At 39.5% G+C, this 18814-nt stretch overlaps 2 protein-coding genes across 2 annotated transcripts; both read right to left on the bottom strand.

Annotated features, from left to right (window-relative positions):
* Positions 1-1902: 1902 nt before the first annotated feature.
* noc4l (nucleolar complex associated 4 homolog) lies at positions 1903-8692 on the bottom strand. The gene is made up of 15 exons (XM_033646353.2): positions 8511-8692; positions 8239-8359; positions 7151-7257; positions 6496-6603; positions 6214-6363; positions 6003-6105; positions 5839-5873; positions 5700-5750; positions 4520-4631; positions 4325-4385; positions 4077-4187; positions 3016-3179; positions 2740-2822; positions 2420-2533; positions 1903-2289 (listed from the first exon to the last, which is right to left on the bottom strand). The coding sequence occupies exons 1-15, from the start codon at positions 8661-8663 to the stop codon at positions 2170-2172; spliced, it is 1593 nt and encodes a 530-aa protein (XP_033502244.2). The 5' UTR covers positions 8664-8692; the 3' UTR covers positions 1903-2169.
* Positions 8693-9759: 1067 nt separating this feature from the next.
* Positions 9760-13356, bottom strand: pus1 (pseudouridine synthase 1). Its single transcript, XM_033646370.2, has 6 exons — positions 13015-13356; positions 12591-12811; positions 12362-12499; positions 10857-10959; positions 10059-10765; positions 9760-9978 (listed from the first exon to the last, which is right to left on the bottom strand). Exons 1-6 carry the CDS (start codon positions 13076-13078, stop codon positions 9946-9948), a joined length of 1266 nt encoding a protein of 421 aa, XP_033502261.1. The 5' UTR covers positions 13079-13356; the 3' UTR covers positions 9760-9945.
* Positions 13357-18814: the final 5458 nt, after the last annotated feature.

Genomic DNA, 18814 nt, shown 5'->3' with positions numbered 1-18814 from the left:
AGCTAATGTCAGGCTTTAAACAAACTACACTGTGGTCATACTCATATTACGTTATATTAAGTAATTTTACGTCATATTAAGACTTAACGTCATCCTCACAACAAGGCTGTAAAGCTGTTTTCAGGTGTGATGATGTTTCATAGTCTTATTTAGTAACTGGTTAGCAACCGCCTTTTTTAAGACACATAAAAGCTTCAAAATTCACAACTGAGGTATTTACTGATGTATTTTATGTCATAGAACAAAATGTTAAAGTCTCTTAAGTTTGTGTTTACCACAGACATTATTCCAGGCATCTAACCTAAAAAAAAATTGCAGTGCACTTTGAGTTCCCGGATGGTGCACTCAAAACGGTCAAGAAGTTGAGTGTGGAACTATGGACACTTCTCGCTCTCAATGGTCACCATCTTGGCTAGGTAGTGGAAGGGGAGGGATCACTTTTCAAACTGGAAATAGCAGCCGAGGACTGTGCGACCGTGAATGTCGCTACATTGTACAAATACAGTTTAATACATTAGTTTTTTGCACTAAGCACCACTATACTGTTGTCGGGTATAAGCCAGCAGTATGTTTATTGGGTTAATTTAGCAGCCTGTAATGATTTGGTACCAAATGATAACGCGAATGCTAATGCTAGTTTGCCAACTAGCTAATTTGCATTTCCGGTAAGTGCACAACGGCCCTGTTTGGTTTGAGACAACACTACCCTGTCGAAATTCGCGCACTACGCCAATAAGTACATAGTGCACATAGTATTACATGGAAGTACTGTACTAACGACAGTATGTGATTTGAGACACAACACAGGAGTGGAGAAATGCTAACGTTATACCTTTTCCATGGAGTCCACCATATTGTTTCTATGGTAGCCCAGAACGGACAAACCAAACATTGGATCAAGATAGGACTATTTGCATTTTCTTGTCGGCCACCGTGCTTCTCCTACACACATGGTACATGGGAGAAGTTTCATTTCTGCAATTTCACCGCAAGATGCCACTAAACCCTACATGCTAGACATTTAAAATTTCTACTGCCAGCAACTGTTTCTGTTACAGAGTACACAAAGTTGGCATCGCTGTTCATTTTTTAATACATGCTCTTACATGTGCCTACTAACGTGTTCAAGGGATACAATAAACATAGATCCATGTGACTTAGCAACCAAAGGCAGAATTACAGACCCTGTTGCACTACTTACTTTCACATACCTGCCAATTATAAACTATTTTGTTAGTGAGTACACTTGGGAAACAGAGGTAACAGTGCACGCACCTCACAAGATGGCACCCTGTCTCATACAGCGTGATGTACAGTATCTTCACATTCTCTATTGTTGTGTATTTGATAAAGAACTTGAACTTTGCCTGATAGCTTGCTTCACATTAGTCCTTTAACCCAAGTGCAATCAACCTGGCCAAGCGAAAACACCTGTGTGGCTGTGCAGCACCTTTTAAAGCGGCATTACTTTTGTTTTTTGTGGCAACAGAAAAGCTCCACAGCACAGCCCTGACATACTCTTCACTTTATTAGATGTTAGGCTGCCATGTTAGCAAAAGATACATCAAACAAACACAGGTTGGCTTTCAGCTGAAGTGTTCCTGGCCATCTGACATACAGAAATCCAATATTGATTCTCCTTTATCACTGGTGTCTTCAGCTGCTGAGTAAGTGTGGTTCTTATGTAGCGCAGGTTTAGCAGAGCTTTTTAGCTGATGGCTGCTGTAGTAATGAGCTTGAAACCAACTGTTTAAGTTTCATAAGATGATCTAAAGCAGGCACCGTAGAGCAGCATCACCATCACAGACCATTTTGGCCATACAGTACTCTGTTCAGCCTCTAAATTTAATATAAATTAAAACCATACATTCATATCTTATTTCATTTAGCAGTCGCAAACAGTGCCAAAAAGAAACAGATTTATTGACAACGAGCTTTGGAAAAGGTTTTTACTGATGTACAATAATTTGAAATCAAAAACATCAGTGGTCACTGAGTAAAAAATAAAAACACAATTCTGTTCTTGTTGCTGCTGTCGCTGCCTTCACGGTGAAGTCGGTCCACGCTTCCTGTTCAGGCCAAGCAGCTGAAAATCATTCACCACGACAGATGAACTGGTCCCAGAAATGTACACCACACCATGAATGCAGCTTCTTGTTTTGACTTGTTTTATTCCAGACAGAAATGTTGTGCTAACACATCTCCCCCTCCTTTTAGTAACTGCGTGGCAGTTTCAAACTCCAGTGGGACGCTCTTAATCTGAGTCTGCTTCAGGTCTCTCTCCATCAGCTGCGGATAAGAACATGAGACATATTAAGACTATGAGTATAGGAGTTAACTTCCATTTAGTTTCTACATACTGATAAATTTGCTATTTAAAGGGTTAACACCACAGAAGAAGATGAAGGACGCAGATTACCTCATATGTCGTTATCTCCAGCACCTCGCTGATGTCATCCTCTTGTTCTGGCAGAGGTGTGTTGATCGACACAGCAGCTTTGGACACATCTGGATGGTAATGTTTCTGCAGTGTCTGCAGAAAAGGACAAGAACAGAGTGTAAACTTTCATTGCCGATTAAGTATGCTTCTATTAAGTTACACTTCTACATGTACATGACTTCATCTTGTTTTCCAATCTACGTGACTGAAACCTTGGCCGACACAAGTCGCAGCTCAGTAGCAGTCAGCGTCATGGATGATTCATTTGTAAACCCAAAACAATCACATGCTGTACACACCTTAATCTCCCACAAGCTGCTCTCTAAGGCACGGCACTGAGCAGGATCCTCTTCATCCATTAGATACGGGTCCTCCAAAAGCTCTGTCATTATGAAGAGAAACAAACATCAACATATATCCTGAAATGCTTCCTTGGATTGTAGAAGACTGTTCATCAGCTTAACTCTTACAAGCTGCCTTAAAATTAATGAATTGGACTGGTAATCTAAAAACATTTTCAGTGCTTATAAACTGATGAAATTCCTATCATACACAGGACAGTGACTGACACTCACCATCTTCTGCGCTGGGCTTGTGAACAAGGACCCTGCAGGATGGGTGACGGCGGATCAGGTTGTAGATGAAGGGCAGCACTATGAGGAGGGCTGTAGGCGGTGCTGTGAGAGCCAGACGGGCCAGGCGTTTGGCAAACGCAGCCACAAGGTACACTGGCAAGTGACTGGAGGAAAGCACAAACACATGAACAGCATGTATGTTATTCATTTAAATACACCTTTTGAGTTTCACGGTCATTATCTAGAATGGTATGAACAAATTATTAACAGTTGAAGTGTCCCAGATACAGCCAGTATGAATCAGATAACCACGTTCTCTCCAGCAGCTACTCCTGCACTATCACTTCCTCCGACCTCCATTTAGTTTTGTGGCGCTCATCATTTCTAACATAAAATTCTGGGGAACTCAACACTTCCTGGTTCACATTATTGGCAAGTAGACTCTCTGGAAGGCTAATGACTGAAAATTCCATGAGGTATAGTGACATTTTAGGCCGAAGCAAGTGTCATTTTCAAGACAGAAGGGTCAACTGGGGCTCAAATTGAACCTTATCAACTTGGGAAGTTTTCTTTATACACGTGACGCAGTGCTATTAAACACAAAGTGATGAAAAATAAGCATTTTTGATGAGAATTTGTCAAACGGACAGTAATTTTTCTAGTGTTTTTGGGGAGGATGTTGTGTGTGATATTTTGAAATAAAATGGCAGCAAGCCCCAGAATCTTATTTTGCAACTTTCCCCTTTGTGTCAGGATACTCCTTGTCAAATTTCATACTTGTATGACTATTTATGCCATCATAGTGCCCTAATATTTGCATTTATATCATGTCACTAGAAACATGTCCCAAGAAATGGGTTTTGGGTCCCCTGAGACCAAACGGCCCCGAGTTGGGGGTGCTAACAGGAAATAGTAATGAAAAAAAGGTAGCAGAAAGCATCATGGTGGCTGGACCTGACTCCCGACCTAAAGCCTATCCAAGATGTGGTTGGATGAAGACAACTATGACTGGATAAAATGAGAGTGAAAGAAACATTTTAGGGCAGCATGAATGATCTTACCTGGAGCTAAGGAAGATGTTTGCAAGGTGGAAAAAGCGTGCTCTGTACTTCACATGGAAAACAGAAGGCTCGAGCAGATTGTACAACTTTTTGTAGAAGTCTGGGTAATCACTGCAAAACACACACACAATATAGTACAGTATTTTTAATGGAGCCTCATTTTGTGTTCAAATTTCCTCAACATATCACTGTAATTCATGTGACCATTAAAAGTGTCCAAATTAATTAATTTTTCATGCAATACTCACAGGTTGTGTTGATGTATGAGAACAAAGAGGCCATTGAGAGCCAGCAGGCTGATAGCTCCACCTGTTCAAAACAAAAACACCATCTCTTGATTACTAGCATCATCCTATAGAAATAATAAATCCCAGACACCAGATGTAAATGTGCCATTTTACCTATTTTAAAGTAGTTAAGTAAAGTAGTAGCTCACAACTCACCAACTTCATAGGCAGCAGTCAGGAAGTCAATCATCAAAGTGGGTTTACTCATGTGGGGCAAAATGGAGTCATGGAGGATCACCAAGATCTTTTTATACATGTTGCTTGGCAACTACAACAGAGAGATGAAAAATTAATGAGATAAAGCATTGTCTCGGTGGCACAGTGCCACAGGTGTGTCCAGAGAATACATTTTGATAGTAGAATGTTTTTTTTAAAAACTGATAGCTCACAGTATTGAGTATAACTGGCTGAGCCATGTGTGAAGCCATTGTAAAATACTCACAGATAAACACACAGCTGTGACTGCATTAGAATTCTAATATTACTGACCAATTAAGCACCTATCATTCAGTGTCATTTATCATCTACCAGGGTGAGAACGGTCAGAAGTATGCAACACTGTCATTCACTGAATGCACACAACCCACAAAGAGGCTGTAAAATAAACAAACAGAGCCTGCTGGGATTTATGTTTGAGCAGCCAGGGTACCCACTGTGTCCTGTCCTGTCCTGTCCCTGCTTCATGGGAGAAATACCTGTCGTTACTGCTGCCGCCCAATCCACCAGCCTTTTATCTTGTCCAAAGCAGACAAATTACACACTTGAATATTTTTATTAGCAGCCTATTAGGCTCACTTTTTTTTCTAGCTAGATATAATTTTTGTCACAGTGTAGCTTCAGCAAGTAAGCGGGCTACCTTGTAACAAAAATGATTTTGCTGGCAAGTTACAACAGCTCGGGTAAAGGGAGTATAAAAGTTGTGGAGGGTAGATACATATGTGGTTATAATGCAACTGCAACATGATGAAAACGTTACATAAGTTGTGCTAGAGCCAATGGGGCTATTGATTCGTAAAGCAACTGTCACTCTCCTAGCCGACTGTGTTGTGCTAAATGTTTAAGAACTACAATGCTTGACAGAAGAATGATTATTTGTTATCAGTAAATTATTGCATTTTTAATTGTCGACTTCATGAAACATTACCAGCTTTATGCAGTAAGTATGTTTTATAAAAGCAATAAGCCATCTGAGGCCATGTTTATATTGATTTTAGAACAGCTAACAGTGCCCCTTAACTGTATTAAAATCGCTTTAAACCAAGCCTCTTGTGGTTTATTTCTTAATTAACATTAAAAAAAAATAGGCATGACTGTGCAGTCAAGATGTTTATGATACCTTGTACTTGAGAAAGCCGAGCCACATCCTCTCAAAGACACGCTTGTGTTCCTGTAATGAGGAAGAACATGTAAAATGGTTTCAGGAAACATTACAGTTGCAACCAGAAAAAAAGTCTGATTAAAAAGATTTTACTTACATTCAGTTTAGCAGCTTTCCAGTCCTCATGCTTGGCTGGAAATACATACATCACTTTAAAAATCACAACAACAAGAAACAGCCTTTTCTCCCCACACAGGGAAAGTTCAACAAATTAGAAACTCACGCTATGGCATTGTGGCAGTATTAAAAAACAGGTCTCACCTTCCTGTTTGACCATGAAGTTAGTGAGCTCTGACTCCTTGCTCGGTACACTGATGTTGGACATGAGGGTGAACACGTTGTTCTGATATATGGGCACCAGTGCCTGAGAGGAACACAACAACAGCAGTCAGCAAACCAAGCAATATTCACTAAATTCAAATTGTAACAGTGAAAGCAACAAACAAGCTACAGGACAGCTACGCTCTCCTACCCCTTTGCTTTTGTCCATGACCTGGCCCACACTCTCACGGATGGAGCTCATGACATAAAAGCGCACATCTTCCATCTCCAGGAACTCCTGGAATCTGGAGATCAGCAGGGAGTTGTCTGTAGTTTTGGAGAGCAGTCTGTCCACCACTGCCTGAGCATGAAATAATAACAGAAATATCAGAAGGCACCCGAACCACTGATGAGAAAAAGGTTGATGTGTGCAGACATACTGCCTTAATTCTTGTCTTGGATAAGAACATAGGGAAGTTATTAAGATCACTACCTGGATGAGCTCTCGTGGGAAGCTGTAGTGTTCAGTCCAGTCCAAGTCCTCGAGGGGGTGCTGTCCTTCTGCTGCAGCAAACTTCATCAGGCAGCACAGGGCACTCTCCTGTAATCAGATAGTCATTTATATATGTGTACTAAAAAACACAGACAGACTGATTTCTTTTCTCAGGTCCCTGGGCCCAGCATAATTACAGTGGGTTTTTTTTTTCAAATACAACTTCTAATAACATCTAAATGTTGACTGGCATCTGGGGATCTGAGCTGGAACGCCATGGCAGTACACAAGCCAATAATAAACCACATAATACTTGATTATTTTCATGGCTTTCAACAATAAAAGCTTGCAGACCATTGTTGATTTATTGTTATTATCAAAGAGGATGTTGACTCCACAATATTGTTAGTAATACCAGTCTACTTCATCATGTCTGCCATCCATTTGTGCTCAAAAAGTACAGGGGAAAAAATATGTGGACTTAGAACAAAGCTTCTTGCACATGTTTCATCATGTAGCCTCACTTTGATGTGACCCTTATTAGTCTCAAGTAAATAATAAAATAATAAAAATCATGACTTCACACTGCAGTATCCTTTCAAACACAATATTACATGAAGAGCACCTTCTCTATTCAAGCTTACAGCCAACTCACCTTGACACCGTGGAGTTCATGGCTGAGGTGCTCCAGCAGCATCTCCACACAGCTGTTGTAACGGTGTCGCATGAACATGCTGTACTTCTCCTCAGCACTGTACTCTCCTGAACCACAGAGGATAAACACAGACAAACAGAATGATGGTATGATTTGCAACCCTGGTGAGAATTTGAAACCATGTTCTCGTGTGATGAACAAACTCGGTGGAGTAAAAACGCTCAAAAGTGAAATTTAATTTTCAAACAACTAAAGTTCTTGATTCAACTCCATCTTTTAAGTTTTTTTTAACTGATACTGAATGCTATTTTGAGTCTTTTAAATTTGTGACACATAAGAAATTCCTGTCAGTGGCTAAAATTTACTCAGAGACATATTTTCCTGATACCCAAACTTTTGCTTTGTATACATTTTTAATTTCTCCTACCGGTTTGGGATCAGGGGGTCCCAGTAAGTATAAAAAACCAAACACTGTCAACGATGATTAAGTCCTAATGTCCTCAAATGAGTACTTCCTAATTAACATTGTCTCAGCTTGTTATTGTTGCTAAAATTGGTCAAATTTGTTGCCATATTAAACTACAAACGATATCAATCATAACTTAACAAGTTCTTACTACCACTAGAAGATACAAAAAAGTGTCCACGAATGAGGACAACAGGTCTAAGTGAAGCAGAATGAAGAATAAGGTCAAGTAAACCCAAAATGTGATGTCCTCATATGAGGACACAGGGTCTCATGAGGTAAATCTCAATCTATAAATGATCCTTTCATAGAATTAGTAATCTAATTTCCTTCTTTCTTTGCCTATTTATCCAGTATGACTGATTGTTTGTTATAATTTAATGGAGAGAAAAAGAGGGGTGGAAACTGTCTCATAACTTAGATGTTATTTAATCAATACTAAAATATTTGACTTTCATTAAATTAAATTTCTTACATACATACAAGCGCTACTTTAATAGCCCATCAGCCTCATGAGCAGTAGATACAGCAGTGTTGGTGTGAAACTTGCTAGCATCCACCCCATACCTACCATTTAATATAATGATATTGGATTATGATTATGAAGATGGTGCTTACTCACCACTCAGTGCCTCCTCCTCTCCAGGCAGTTTCCCCAAAAACAGCTCTTTCTTCTCCAACAAGGTGCAGAACAGTTTGCTGCAGGCATTGACAGCATTGACAACATCCTTCTCTTTTTCTGACTGCAAATGGACACGAAGAAAACAAACACACTGAATGTACTACTTGTAAACCCATAGAAGTACACATCTTGTTTGGTGTCAATAAAGCTAGCTAACTAGCATGTACTGAGTAGAGATGCTCAGTGTGTCTTAGTTGTGTGTATTTATTTACCTGGAGGAACTCGAGGATGTCAAACACGTCGTTGGCGTTTTTTCTACTCTCAAGTACACTCTCGACTTTGGTGTTAAGGTCAATTTTGGCTGTTTTTACACTTTGTTCGGTTGTTTTTGCCGAACTCACGTTGCGTTTCTTGGCCGGCGCCATGACTACTAGGCAGTGCTGCGTTCAGGTGACACTTGAGGAATACGAAAAATATACCAATATCATAGAACATCCTAGACATTTTGTTAACGTATAAATTAAATCATATTCAGGGTATATTTAACAAAATATAAGCAGGCTTATACGTTTGGATTTTTATCTTTCACGCCCGTGGCAGTGCAAGGACTGCAATAATAGTTAAGATGAACATTCTAATTTACTATAGATCTAGCGGTCATGGAATGTAACACTAGTCTCACATTCTCAACTGTTGTGTCGCCCCCTAGTGACCGGAGGGTGAAGTTCTGGCTTAGGTTTTACCACCAAAGACATTTTATCTAACATTTATATTGATTGCCTTTTAGTCAACATATTTCTTTCTGATCAAACATAGAATTAAAGTAATTAGTAACTGTACAGTATGATAAAATATATTATGTCCCATGTAAAAACTATCTTTACCACTGCAGCTCTGATGTAAAAACTACTCTTGTTTTGTGATGTTGACTTTCCTAGTTTAATACACATGGACTGAAAATAAAATATTTTCTTATCAGCACAATCTAAGCTTGGTATCAAGGGCTTTGTCAGTGATCTTGCCTAACTTTCAACACAAAGCATTTATGTGCTACACATTTTGAAAACATAGATCATGAACATTATGCTCCTTCGTGAACGTCTTAAACAAAAAAGGCACAAAAAAAGGCTGATTTACCTAATGAATGATTGATCATTAAGATTTTACAAAACATAGACACTTGATTTGGCTAACACTGAAGTGTGGAACCCTCAAATTAGCTTCAGATTAACTTTAAAACACATTTGTGCATGAAGACTGGAGAGTGAATTTTGTCCCTGCTCTTATAATGGAGTTTTGGTGATGTAATCTTTTCATAGCCAATACAAACAGGCAGAATGACTGCAGCAACCAGTAAGTCTTTTGATGCACACATGGGTATGCCAGTATTGCACTGCATAACGTGACAAAGAGTCAAACAGCTTAACAACCAGCAGTACTAGGGGCTGAGACACAGGTCGGCAGTGCGCATCTGCATTTGTTACAGAGTGAAATGAACATAAGGAAACAGTCAGGGTCTGATAAAGAACACAGAGGTTTTTATTATCTTGTTGTTTAATTAATAACATTTGTATAAGAACATCAGAATTTTATCACACTAAAAAAAGTCAGCCTTGGAAGATATACTAAAATGAAAGCTGAATCCCAACAAAAGTGAAAAAAATGTTTTGGTGAGAAGACGTCTTTTCTTTCAGCAGGCAGGGTGACCTAATCGGAGTCGTTTCCTACATCTGCATTTTCCTGCGGGAAAATGGAAAGCAAAAATTAAAATGCAACAAACAGATTTCTGATGTCAAATATCAGGTATGACTTCTACGTACCTGTTTCTGGTCCTTGTTGTCTTGTGAGTCAGTAGTTGTGGCTGTAGCTTCAAAGTCATGGATAGAAAGTGTGGACATCCAGCTAACCATGGAGCCCTCCTGACACTCCGTCTCAACAATTGTGGGGTAGATGTGAGCCTCCTTGAAGGCCTTGATCGCCTCCTCCTCGCGGTCCCACTCCAGCCGCTCATGCAGCCCGTCTCCTCCGAACCGTTTATTGTAGCGGTCAAAGTGAACCCTTTCCAGAACCAGCCCCAGACCTGGAGCTTTGGGGACATCCACCTTATCCTGTCCCCAGCTCCGCTCGATCACGTCCTCCTTGGCGTAGCCCTTTATCACTGCGATCACCAGGCCGATCATCTTGCGGATTTGGTGCATCATAAAGCTCTGGCCTCGGACAGTGATCACTGCAAACTGAGTATTGCTGTTGAGGAAAGGCTCTCCACAGGACATCTCTGTGATGTAGCGGCGGGCGCTGGGGTCGCTTGGAGCCTTCTGAGAGGTGAAGTTGTGGAAGTTATGGGTGCCTTTGTAGAGAGCGAACAGGCGGTTCGCCCTCTGGAGTGTCTCTGTTTCAAGGCGGAAGGCTGATATATCCCCAGTGTCATAGTCTTTAGGGGCAAAGGCCACTGTAGGAAGCATGTAAATGTATGTACGAGCATCACAGTTTGTTTTGGAATTGAAACCCTGTGTCACCCGTTTAAAGCCTGTTGGAACAAAAATAAAAATTGCTGAATGATACAACCACTCCACTCAGCTCCAATTAATAAATCTAGATTATGAAAACCAATGTCTCACCGAGCACTCTGATCTGTGGCGGCAGATGCTCATTGATTTTTTCAATGATGTCTTCAATCAACCACACCTTTAGAGACACCACTTGGCCAGCTGCAGACACACCCTAAAAAATACACATACACAAGCACAGTTAGTCACAATGACACACCGAAAATAATGATGCATGCAAACACTTATAAAGGCTTGTTAAAATATGATCAGGACAGGATGGCAGAGGAGATACCTGCGCATCAATGCAACTGGGCTGAGCAGCCACAAAAAGGTTCACAGGCTGAGATCAGTGCAAAGAAATGTCAATTTATTTAGAGCATCTGTGCACAAAAAAAAGGGTGTTTGAAGTGGAAAAAAATAATAAAAAGTGAATAACAACAGCAGCAAGCACTGATGATAGTCTGGGACTGAAATGTTTGCTGTGGTTTTTATTCACTTTTTATTATTTTTTGCACTTTAAGCACCCTTCTTTTTGTGCAGATCTCAAAAATTGACTTTTTTTGCAATGATTTCAGACTGTGAACTTTTTTTGTTGCTGTCCAGCCCAGTTGTATTGGTGTGCAGGTATCTCCTCTGCAGTCCTTTCTTGGTTGTTCATTGTACCGACGCATCCAAAACAAAAAAATTTGTTGCCCTTAGTAGGTGCAGTTTCAGAACAGCCCTCACACTTTAAAAATATGATAACACCGCCCATTACACTACATTTAAAACTTATGACATACAACAGTTAGACATCACAGTTAAGTGAATATTTGATTAAATTAATTGATATTGTGCCCACTGTATAAAATTCAAATTAGATTTTTTGAAGCACATTTAAAAAGTGACCAAAGTTGCCGTAAAATAAAATAAGTAAAATAAGATAACATGGAAATAGCAAACCCAAAAACATGCACAAGTAAATGAGTGAGAAAAAAAAAAAAGAACAGAATAGTAAGATCTGATAAAACAGAAACCATAAGGGCTGTCAAAAGCCTTAGAAAACATGTGGGTCTTCAGCCTAGATTTAAACGTGTCTACAGAGGGGGGAGCACTTAATTGAAAAGGGTAAACAACTACTGCGAATGCACAATAGCGATACTACCAGGAGCAACTGGTCTGAGGATCTGAGAGATTTCACACCTTCATTTGGTTCGGTTCAGTTTCACACTGCACTTTTTTAAGCGGACCAAACTGCCTGGACAACGTCACATAGTTACAACAGCTGCTCATTCGGGGGCGGTATTGCCTGAAACGACCACTGACCAGGAAGAAAAAAAAGCATGTGGAAGAAGAAAACCCGACTCATCGATTAGCCAGGACCATATTTATGCCGTCTTGGGGTTTCTGTTTTTACTCTGGTGTTCAAACCTAATTGTTTCAGTTCGAATGAGCGTTCACACCACTCCAAACGAATCAAACTATCCGTGGAAGTGGACCAGGGTTCGTTCAAAGCAGATCGAATAGCGCCAGTGTGAATGCGGCCTTAGTGTTGGAAAGAGGGCAGAGGAGCTCAGCGATGTACAAACCCATACCTTGTCTGTTCTGGCACATCTTTGGAAAGACATCTTTTTCATGTCGTTACCGTGGTTTTCAGGAATGCAGCCTGATTTAATAAGTGCAGTGACCAGATCATCTTCAATGGTCCTAAACTGAGAGGTTCCAGGGTTTCTCTGAAACATAGCAAACATTTACATTTAGAAAGACTTTAACAAAAAAGATAAAGTGCTTGGAGCTGAGTTGAAAACCAGCTACAGTTTGTACCTGCATGCCATAGTAACCCTTCCCAGAGTATGCCAGGAGGAGCACCACTTTCTTTTTGGGGTATTTCTTTTCATCTTCAGTGTTTACTCCCTCTGCTTTTAGTTTTTTAGTAGCCTGCACCTTCTCTGCTTCATTTTCCTCGTTGGCTCTTTTCAGCTGCTTGGCTGTCTGCTCATCTCTGGGTCCTTCACTCATCATGCAAAATAACTTAAGAAGGCCACCTGAGAAGAAAACAACAAATCTTCAGTGATAATTATGTTCACATATACAGCCACCTCTATGTTACATGGGCAGTAGTGCATTAGTTTAATTTTACACACATTTAACCAAACTAAAGAGATATGTTAGTACTGAGGGGATAACAGGAACAAACATACACAGCAGAATACATTCAATGTCACATCGTCTGTGTTGTTTTGCTTACCGTTTCTCTCTAACGTCAGTCTGCGGTTCACTAAGGCACTCAGTAGTGGTCGGATTTTAAGCATGTCACGCTAAGTCACGCTAGTCATCATACAGCTAACGTTTAAGGATGCAAACTGCCATAGCGAATGAACTACGGAAGCTAATGCGGAGCGAAACAGAAAATTCAAATAAAACTAACTTCCGCTGACGACATGTACTATTTCCTACAAACGTAAGTCAGACTTATAACCTAAATGTAATGCCTACATTTATAAATATTCATAAACAAAGTGCAAAATGAAGCTGTATGACTTCTGTAGTATGTACGGCAATACACACATGGCCAATATCAACTTTGACCTCGGGTGTAAATATCGCGCGATTTGGTGAGTTCTCGTTTCTGTATACGTCATAGCAGCCCTTTTTTTTGTTAAGTCATCTTTATTGCAAAAAGTGGTTTACAGTTCAGATGTGACTTTCAAAGATAGATAAATATAATAGTGAACGAACATATAGAATACAAATAAGGACAAATGAAGCTTTGCCAGGGGAGGCTTATAAGTTATTAAAAGGAGAAAGAGGACCATATGTTGACAGTTTTAACTGCCTTTCTGTTGTTGGAGCCAGAAATCAAATTAATAGCCTATAATGTACAACTTCATGGAGAAAATATATAAAATTAGGTTTTTTACTGGTGAATTTACATTTATGAATGTGGAACTTTGCCAACAAAATTAATAAATTTATAATGAAGTACATATTTTCTTTACTTTGACTTCTATAAAAGCAAAATACCACATTCTCCCACAATAAGGTAAAGTCTTTATAAATATGGTCAATGACAAATCTGCTGAAGTTTTGCCAAAATGTTCTGGTGTGTAAGCAATACCAAAAGAGGTGCAAAACAGTTTCTGGGTGGTCTTCACAAAAAGAACAGTTTGTATTGATGTCTCTTAAATTTAACCATGTAATGATTAGCAGGGTAATATCTGTGAATTATTCTGAGCGACACTTCTTTCACCTTGTTCACTATCAGGTATCTATGAGGAATCATCCAAACTTTTTTCCAGTCAATGCTGTCTACAAATCGGTTCCAGTAAAACATGACATTTGGAATAGATACAATTTCTTTCTGAAACAAGGCACGAATATTCTTATTATTTCGAGGAAGTTTAGAAAAACAGATTTTTCCAACAGGTGATTCAGCCACAGCTGGGAGGGAGACAGAAGTGGGTGGAGATCTCCCAGTATTTCTAAAAAGCATTATTGAGCCTGATGGAATGGCATCAAATACAATTGCAAATTCTCGTGGCGTAACTGGAATATTATATGTTGATAGAAACTCTCTATAAGAGAAAAGTCACCCCTCTCCATTGAATAGCTGGCCCACCAGCAGAATCTGATTCTGTACCCAACTCTTAAAAAAGAGTGACTTGTTTTTATATAAAATATCTCTGTTATTCCAAATTAGATACCTGTGAGGTGAGAAATTGTGCTTATAAATGAGAGACCATGCTAAAAGGACCTGCTTATGGAAAGTGGACAGTTTTACAGGGAGTTTGTCCACATTGTAATTACAGTTCAAAATAAAGCTCAGACCACCAAAGCGAGAGAATATATAGTGGGGAATAAAATTCCAAATTGAGACAGGGTTTTTTAGAAAATGCTTAGCCCAATTTATCTTAAAAGTATTGTTTAGTGTATTAAAGTCCAGAAAGTTGAGCCCACCAGATTCATAATTATTCATCACAACACTTTTTTTGATATAATGTGTACGATTTTTCCAGATGAAGTCAAAAAGCATTCTATCAATATTTTTACAAATTTTACTGTCCAGGTGTAAAGAGAGAGCTGCGTATGTAAGCAGAGATATCCCTTCAGCCTTGGTAAGCAACACTCTGCCTTTTAGAGGTAAGTCCCTTTGCAGCCACTGATTCAATTTGTTTTGAGTTTTTTTAATGATTGGAGAAAAATTTAATGAACATCTCACTTTCTGATCTTTGTTACAATCGTCAGACATGTAGTTATGATACAGGATACTTGGTTAAATAAAAAGTGCAGCTTTTCATACCAAAATATTTGATCTTATGTAGATAAAGTAACAGTAATAGTTCTACAACACATTTAAACTAAACTTTCCCCATGTAATAAATATTCTTTTTTCTTACTAGATGTACAATGCCCACCATGATGTCATTTAATTATTAATTTTGATTATAAATGTTTATTCACATTTTAAGTTACACAATGTGCAAAAAATAGTGTATCAGCAGGGTTGTGCCGAGCTGCAGTGTAGTTACACATTCTGATTAACAAATGTTGCTTTTGTACAAGTGCAAATAAATGACTTAGAGCTGCATGTTTACACAAAATTTTGCTTTAATCTCATATGTATAACGCCACAGTGCTCATGGGAGCCTGGACACAGAACTGTTTACATTATTAGGTCATATTTACAAAAATATAGTGACAGCTGCAGATGACTGAGGAGTCACTCGGGACAAAGTCCTTTCTCTTCACTGCTGCTACCCATGCCCGTCTCCTATCTGTGTTTTTTGGGGAAATAACACACAAAATAAGTGTGTCAGAAAAACGCAGTTCCACATAATTTGTAGTTACAATTCAGGCCACAAGTTAACTACTAACGTTATACTGCGTTAAGTCACGTTGGTGCACCCATACGCCGACGGAGGCCCTGGTGAAGCTTTAGAGTCCTCACATATGGCGGTTCCGTCCGTACACTCGGGCTCAAACAAATACGGCTCAACAAAGAAATGCTGTTCCTCCTCAGTTTCAAAGTCTTCAGACATGTTGGGCTGTCCTTTGCTAAAAGACCGTAGTGCAAATTATCTTTTAGCTCTGTGGTTACTGTTGTCCTTCCCTGCGGTGCACGTGTCACGTGATGTAAACACGGGTGAGCAAAGCTTATGCTTTCGCATAAGAAGCAGTCAGAGCTACAGGCTACAGTGAGGCTAAAAACAGAGTTCATATGACGTTTTTCGAAACAACTTTTTATGTCGCGGCTGCAGCACACTTGGATCACTATGGATGAGCAGTATGGAGATACTTTGTGGATTCAATTTTGTGTTCTTGGACATTAGTCTGGGGCGCCGTCAGCCATTAGGTGTGCTGGCCGCTCCCCCCGCCGATCTCCGCAAGGGATGTGAGGACTCTAAAACTTCACCAGGGCCTCCGTCGGCATATGGGTGAGTAGATAATGGCTGAATTTTCATTTTTTGGGTGCACTATCCCTTTAACATGGGATTTTTGAGGGGAAAAAAAATCCGCTTGCAGTAATATTTTTGTCCACTTGAGTGCAGCAAAATCACACAGATATGGATTTCTATCCAGTTGTTTTGGGAAATATCCTTTTAAATTCAAGTTGCACTTAGAGTTATGGTTTGCAATTTCATCTGACTCTCATTCTTATGGTGTTAGACTCAGAAAACAGTTAAACAGAGTAAATAAATAAGATTTTTCCTCACTATACTCACTAGACTATCATCGAATAATCAGGGCCAAACATCAGCTGAGCTTTATCATCAATAATCTATATAATTTAAGATAGGTTAGACTGCAGTTTATCGTGTTATAGGCTAATCAGCCTTTTCTAATCGAGCAGCACAAACCTGGAACACTGTACCCATAGAACTCAGGAGCATCACATCTCTTAAGTCATTCTCCAAATCAATAAAACGGTGGTTACTGGACAATCAAACATGTTGTCATGATTGAAATTCGTGGTTATGTCCTTGTTTTCTTACTGTATGTTAGGGCTTATGTGCTTTTATATTGTATGTTTTCCTTAATGTGCTTTGGTTTTATGGTTATGTTACTGTCTTGCTAGTTGTGCTTGTGTGCTATTGTCCTTGCCTGTGTGCTTTGCTTTGTGCTTTTGTGGGGGTTTTTTTGTTTGTGGCCATGTGCTTTGATCTATGTTGTGTTTTATGTTGTACTTTTGTATAGTGCGTTTTTAATGTTTTTGGTCATATGGTTATGTCATTGTTTTATTAATAGTGCGTTCGTCTTGTTGTTTGTGCTCATGTGCCTTGTGTGCTTTTGTCTATGGTTATATGTTTGCTCTGTGCTTATGTGCCCTTCTGTGGACATGCCATCATGCCATCAAAATTAGCCTGTATGGCTAAATCTGGCACATTTACGTGACTTAAGTGATGTTCATTAATGTGCACTGTCCCTTTCTAAATAAACTAAACATAAACAAAATAGCTAAACATATTGAAGACCTTATGGTATAGACTTGCTGTTTGTGTCAAAGGGTTTACAAAGACTCCCCCTTGCCTTTGCTCAAATCAGTCCAGACATCACCTGAACTCTAAGCACGCATATGGCTTTGTTAGAGAAACCAATTACATGATGCACAGCTTAAGCCTTTCTTCACCGTTTTTAGGCTATCTCAGAAAGCTTTACTTTAATCTTTAACAGTAGCCAGTCATCACGATGTGCTATGACTCATGTAACCATAATGCATGTCAGTAAACGCTACAGTCAAATTATAGTACCAAAGAGGTACCGCACTTCCAGAGCGGAGAGGTGTTTATGTCTTTCTCAAGGACGCCACAATAACGAGGGATAATGGTTGCCAGGAGGCCAAACCTTTAACCTTCCCATCCAGGGATGGCCTCAGAATGCACACTTGCACTTTTTAATAGCACCTTATAAGGTGATCGAGTAGATTTCTTCCGAAAACCCGAAGCCAAACATAGGCATCCTATGGGAAAAGGGTCCCAGCTGCCATAGTCATATATCACATGGCATATGTCCAATTTTTTAACAAAAGCGGGTGATTTTGAATGTAAAATAGGGATTCTTTAAGCCTGGTAACACAGCTGATGAGGTTTTACTGGATGAAACAGCTCAGAGCAGGAGTATTTTTAGTGAAATTATTATTTTAGCTTTCTCTGTGAGGGCCATGAGTGATCGTTAAGTCCCATATTTTAAAGGCTGTGAAATTACGGAGTGTCGCAAGGATCGTTTTCAGTTGGCAAGAGTTAATTGTAGATTTATGCTGTTCCACTCAGATGTAATAACTCCCAAATATAAGGTTTCAATGACAAAAGAGTCTCTTTACATGGTGGATAAGAAATAATTATTTTATTTTGTGTCAATAACCATGTATTTTGTTAATGATCAAGACACCCCCAGACATAAACAAAGCCAGCATTGTCTCTACTCTCAGTGTCTGCAGATGTCTCATCAGACGTCTTATAGACAGAAATCTAACTGCAGAAGAAGAGAGTGAACTGACCTCAGAGTCAGCCACTAAACAAGCTGTCCAAACAGACCTAAACCTTTCCACAAAGCTCACCCTCACCTTTACTCTTACATAATGTCAGCTGGACATAGTCTTCACTTGCAAGAAAACGGCCGTGGCAGAACCTTGATCAGATTGGACTGGAGCTCACTGCTTCTGTGCTGCCCCCATACAGGCTATAACAAAAGTAATTCATTAAAAAACATTCTCATTGTCAGCGAAGAAACCCACAGCTGTTGAAGCTGTTGCCCTGCTGGTTGAGTTATATAAGCTGTTGAAGAAGACAAACATCAGTTATTTGTCAAAGTGAAAGGGAAATGGAGTGACTTTATTTGCAAATTTGGGAATAACAGAGTGCTGCATATGAATAAAATGGATAGGGAGAAACTGTTGCTGTTGATGTTTGCCTTTGAATTCCATCTACATAGTACTCTTAAACATCATGATTGCTATTTACTCAAGCGACAATGCTACAGTTAAGCATTTTTTGCCTTTAATTGACAGGAAAGCTGAGTGAGAAGTGGGGGAGAGAGAGAGAGAGTGACAT

The sequence above is a fragment of the Epinephelus lanceolatus genome, chromosome 19, assembly GCF_041903045.1.
Source record: "Epinephelus lanceolatus isolate andai-2023 chromosome 19, ASM4190304v1, whole genome shotgun sequence".
Taxonomy (NCBI): Eukaryota; Metazoa; Chordata; class Actinopteri; order Perciformes; family Serranidae; genus Epinephelus; species Epinephelus lanceolatus.
This window is presented reverse-complemented; position numbering and strand designations above follow the sequence as displayed.

Excerpts from the sequence above, each read along its gene's own strand:
- noc4l (XM_033646353.2), bottom strand. The coding sequence starts at position 8,663 with ATGGCGCCGGCCAAGAAACGCAACGTGAGTTCGGCAAAAACAACCGAA. Across the intron at positions 7,258-8,238 it reads AGAGGAGGAGGCACTGAGTG|GAGAGTACAGTGCTGAGGAG; the intron begins GTGAGTAAGCAC and ends TCTGTGGTTCAG. Across the intron at positions 4,632-5,699 it reads TCGGCTTTCTCAAGTACAAG|TTGCCAAGCAACATGTATAA; the intron begins GTATCATAAACA and ends TCTCTGTTGTAG.
- pus1 (XM_033646370.2), bottom strand. The coding sequence starts at position 13,078 with ATGCTTAAAATCCGACCACTACTGAGTGCCTTAGTGAACCGCAGACTG. Across the intron at positions 10,960-12,361 it reads GATGTGCCAGAACAGACAAG|GGTGTGTCTGCAGCTGGCCA; the intron begins GTATGGGTTTGT and ends TGTATTTTTTAG. Across the intron at positions 10,766-10,856 it reads GCCACAGATCAGAGTGCTCG|GCTTTAAACGGGTGACACAG; the intron begins GTGAGACATTGG and ends TTGTTCCAACAG.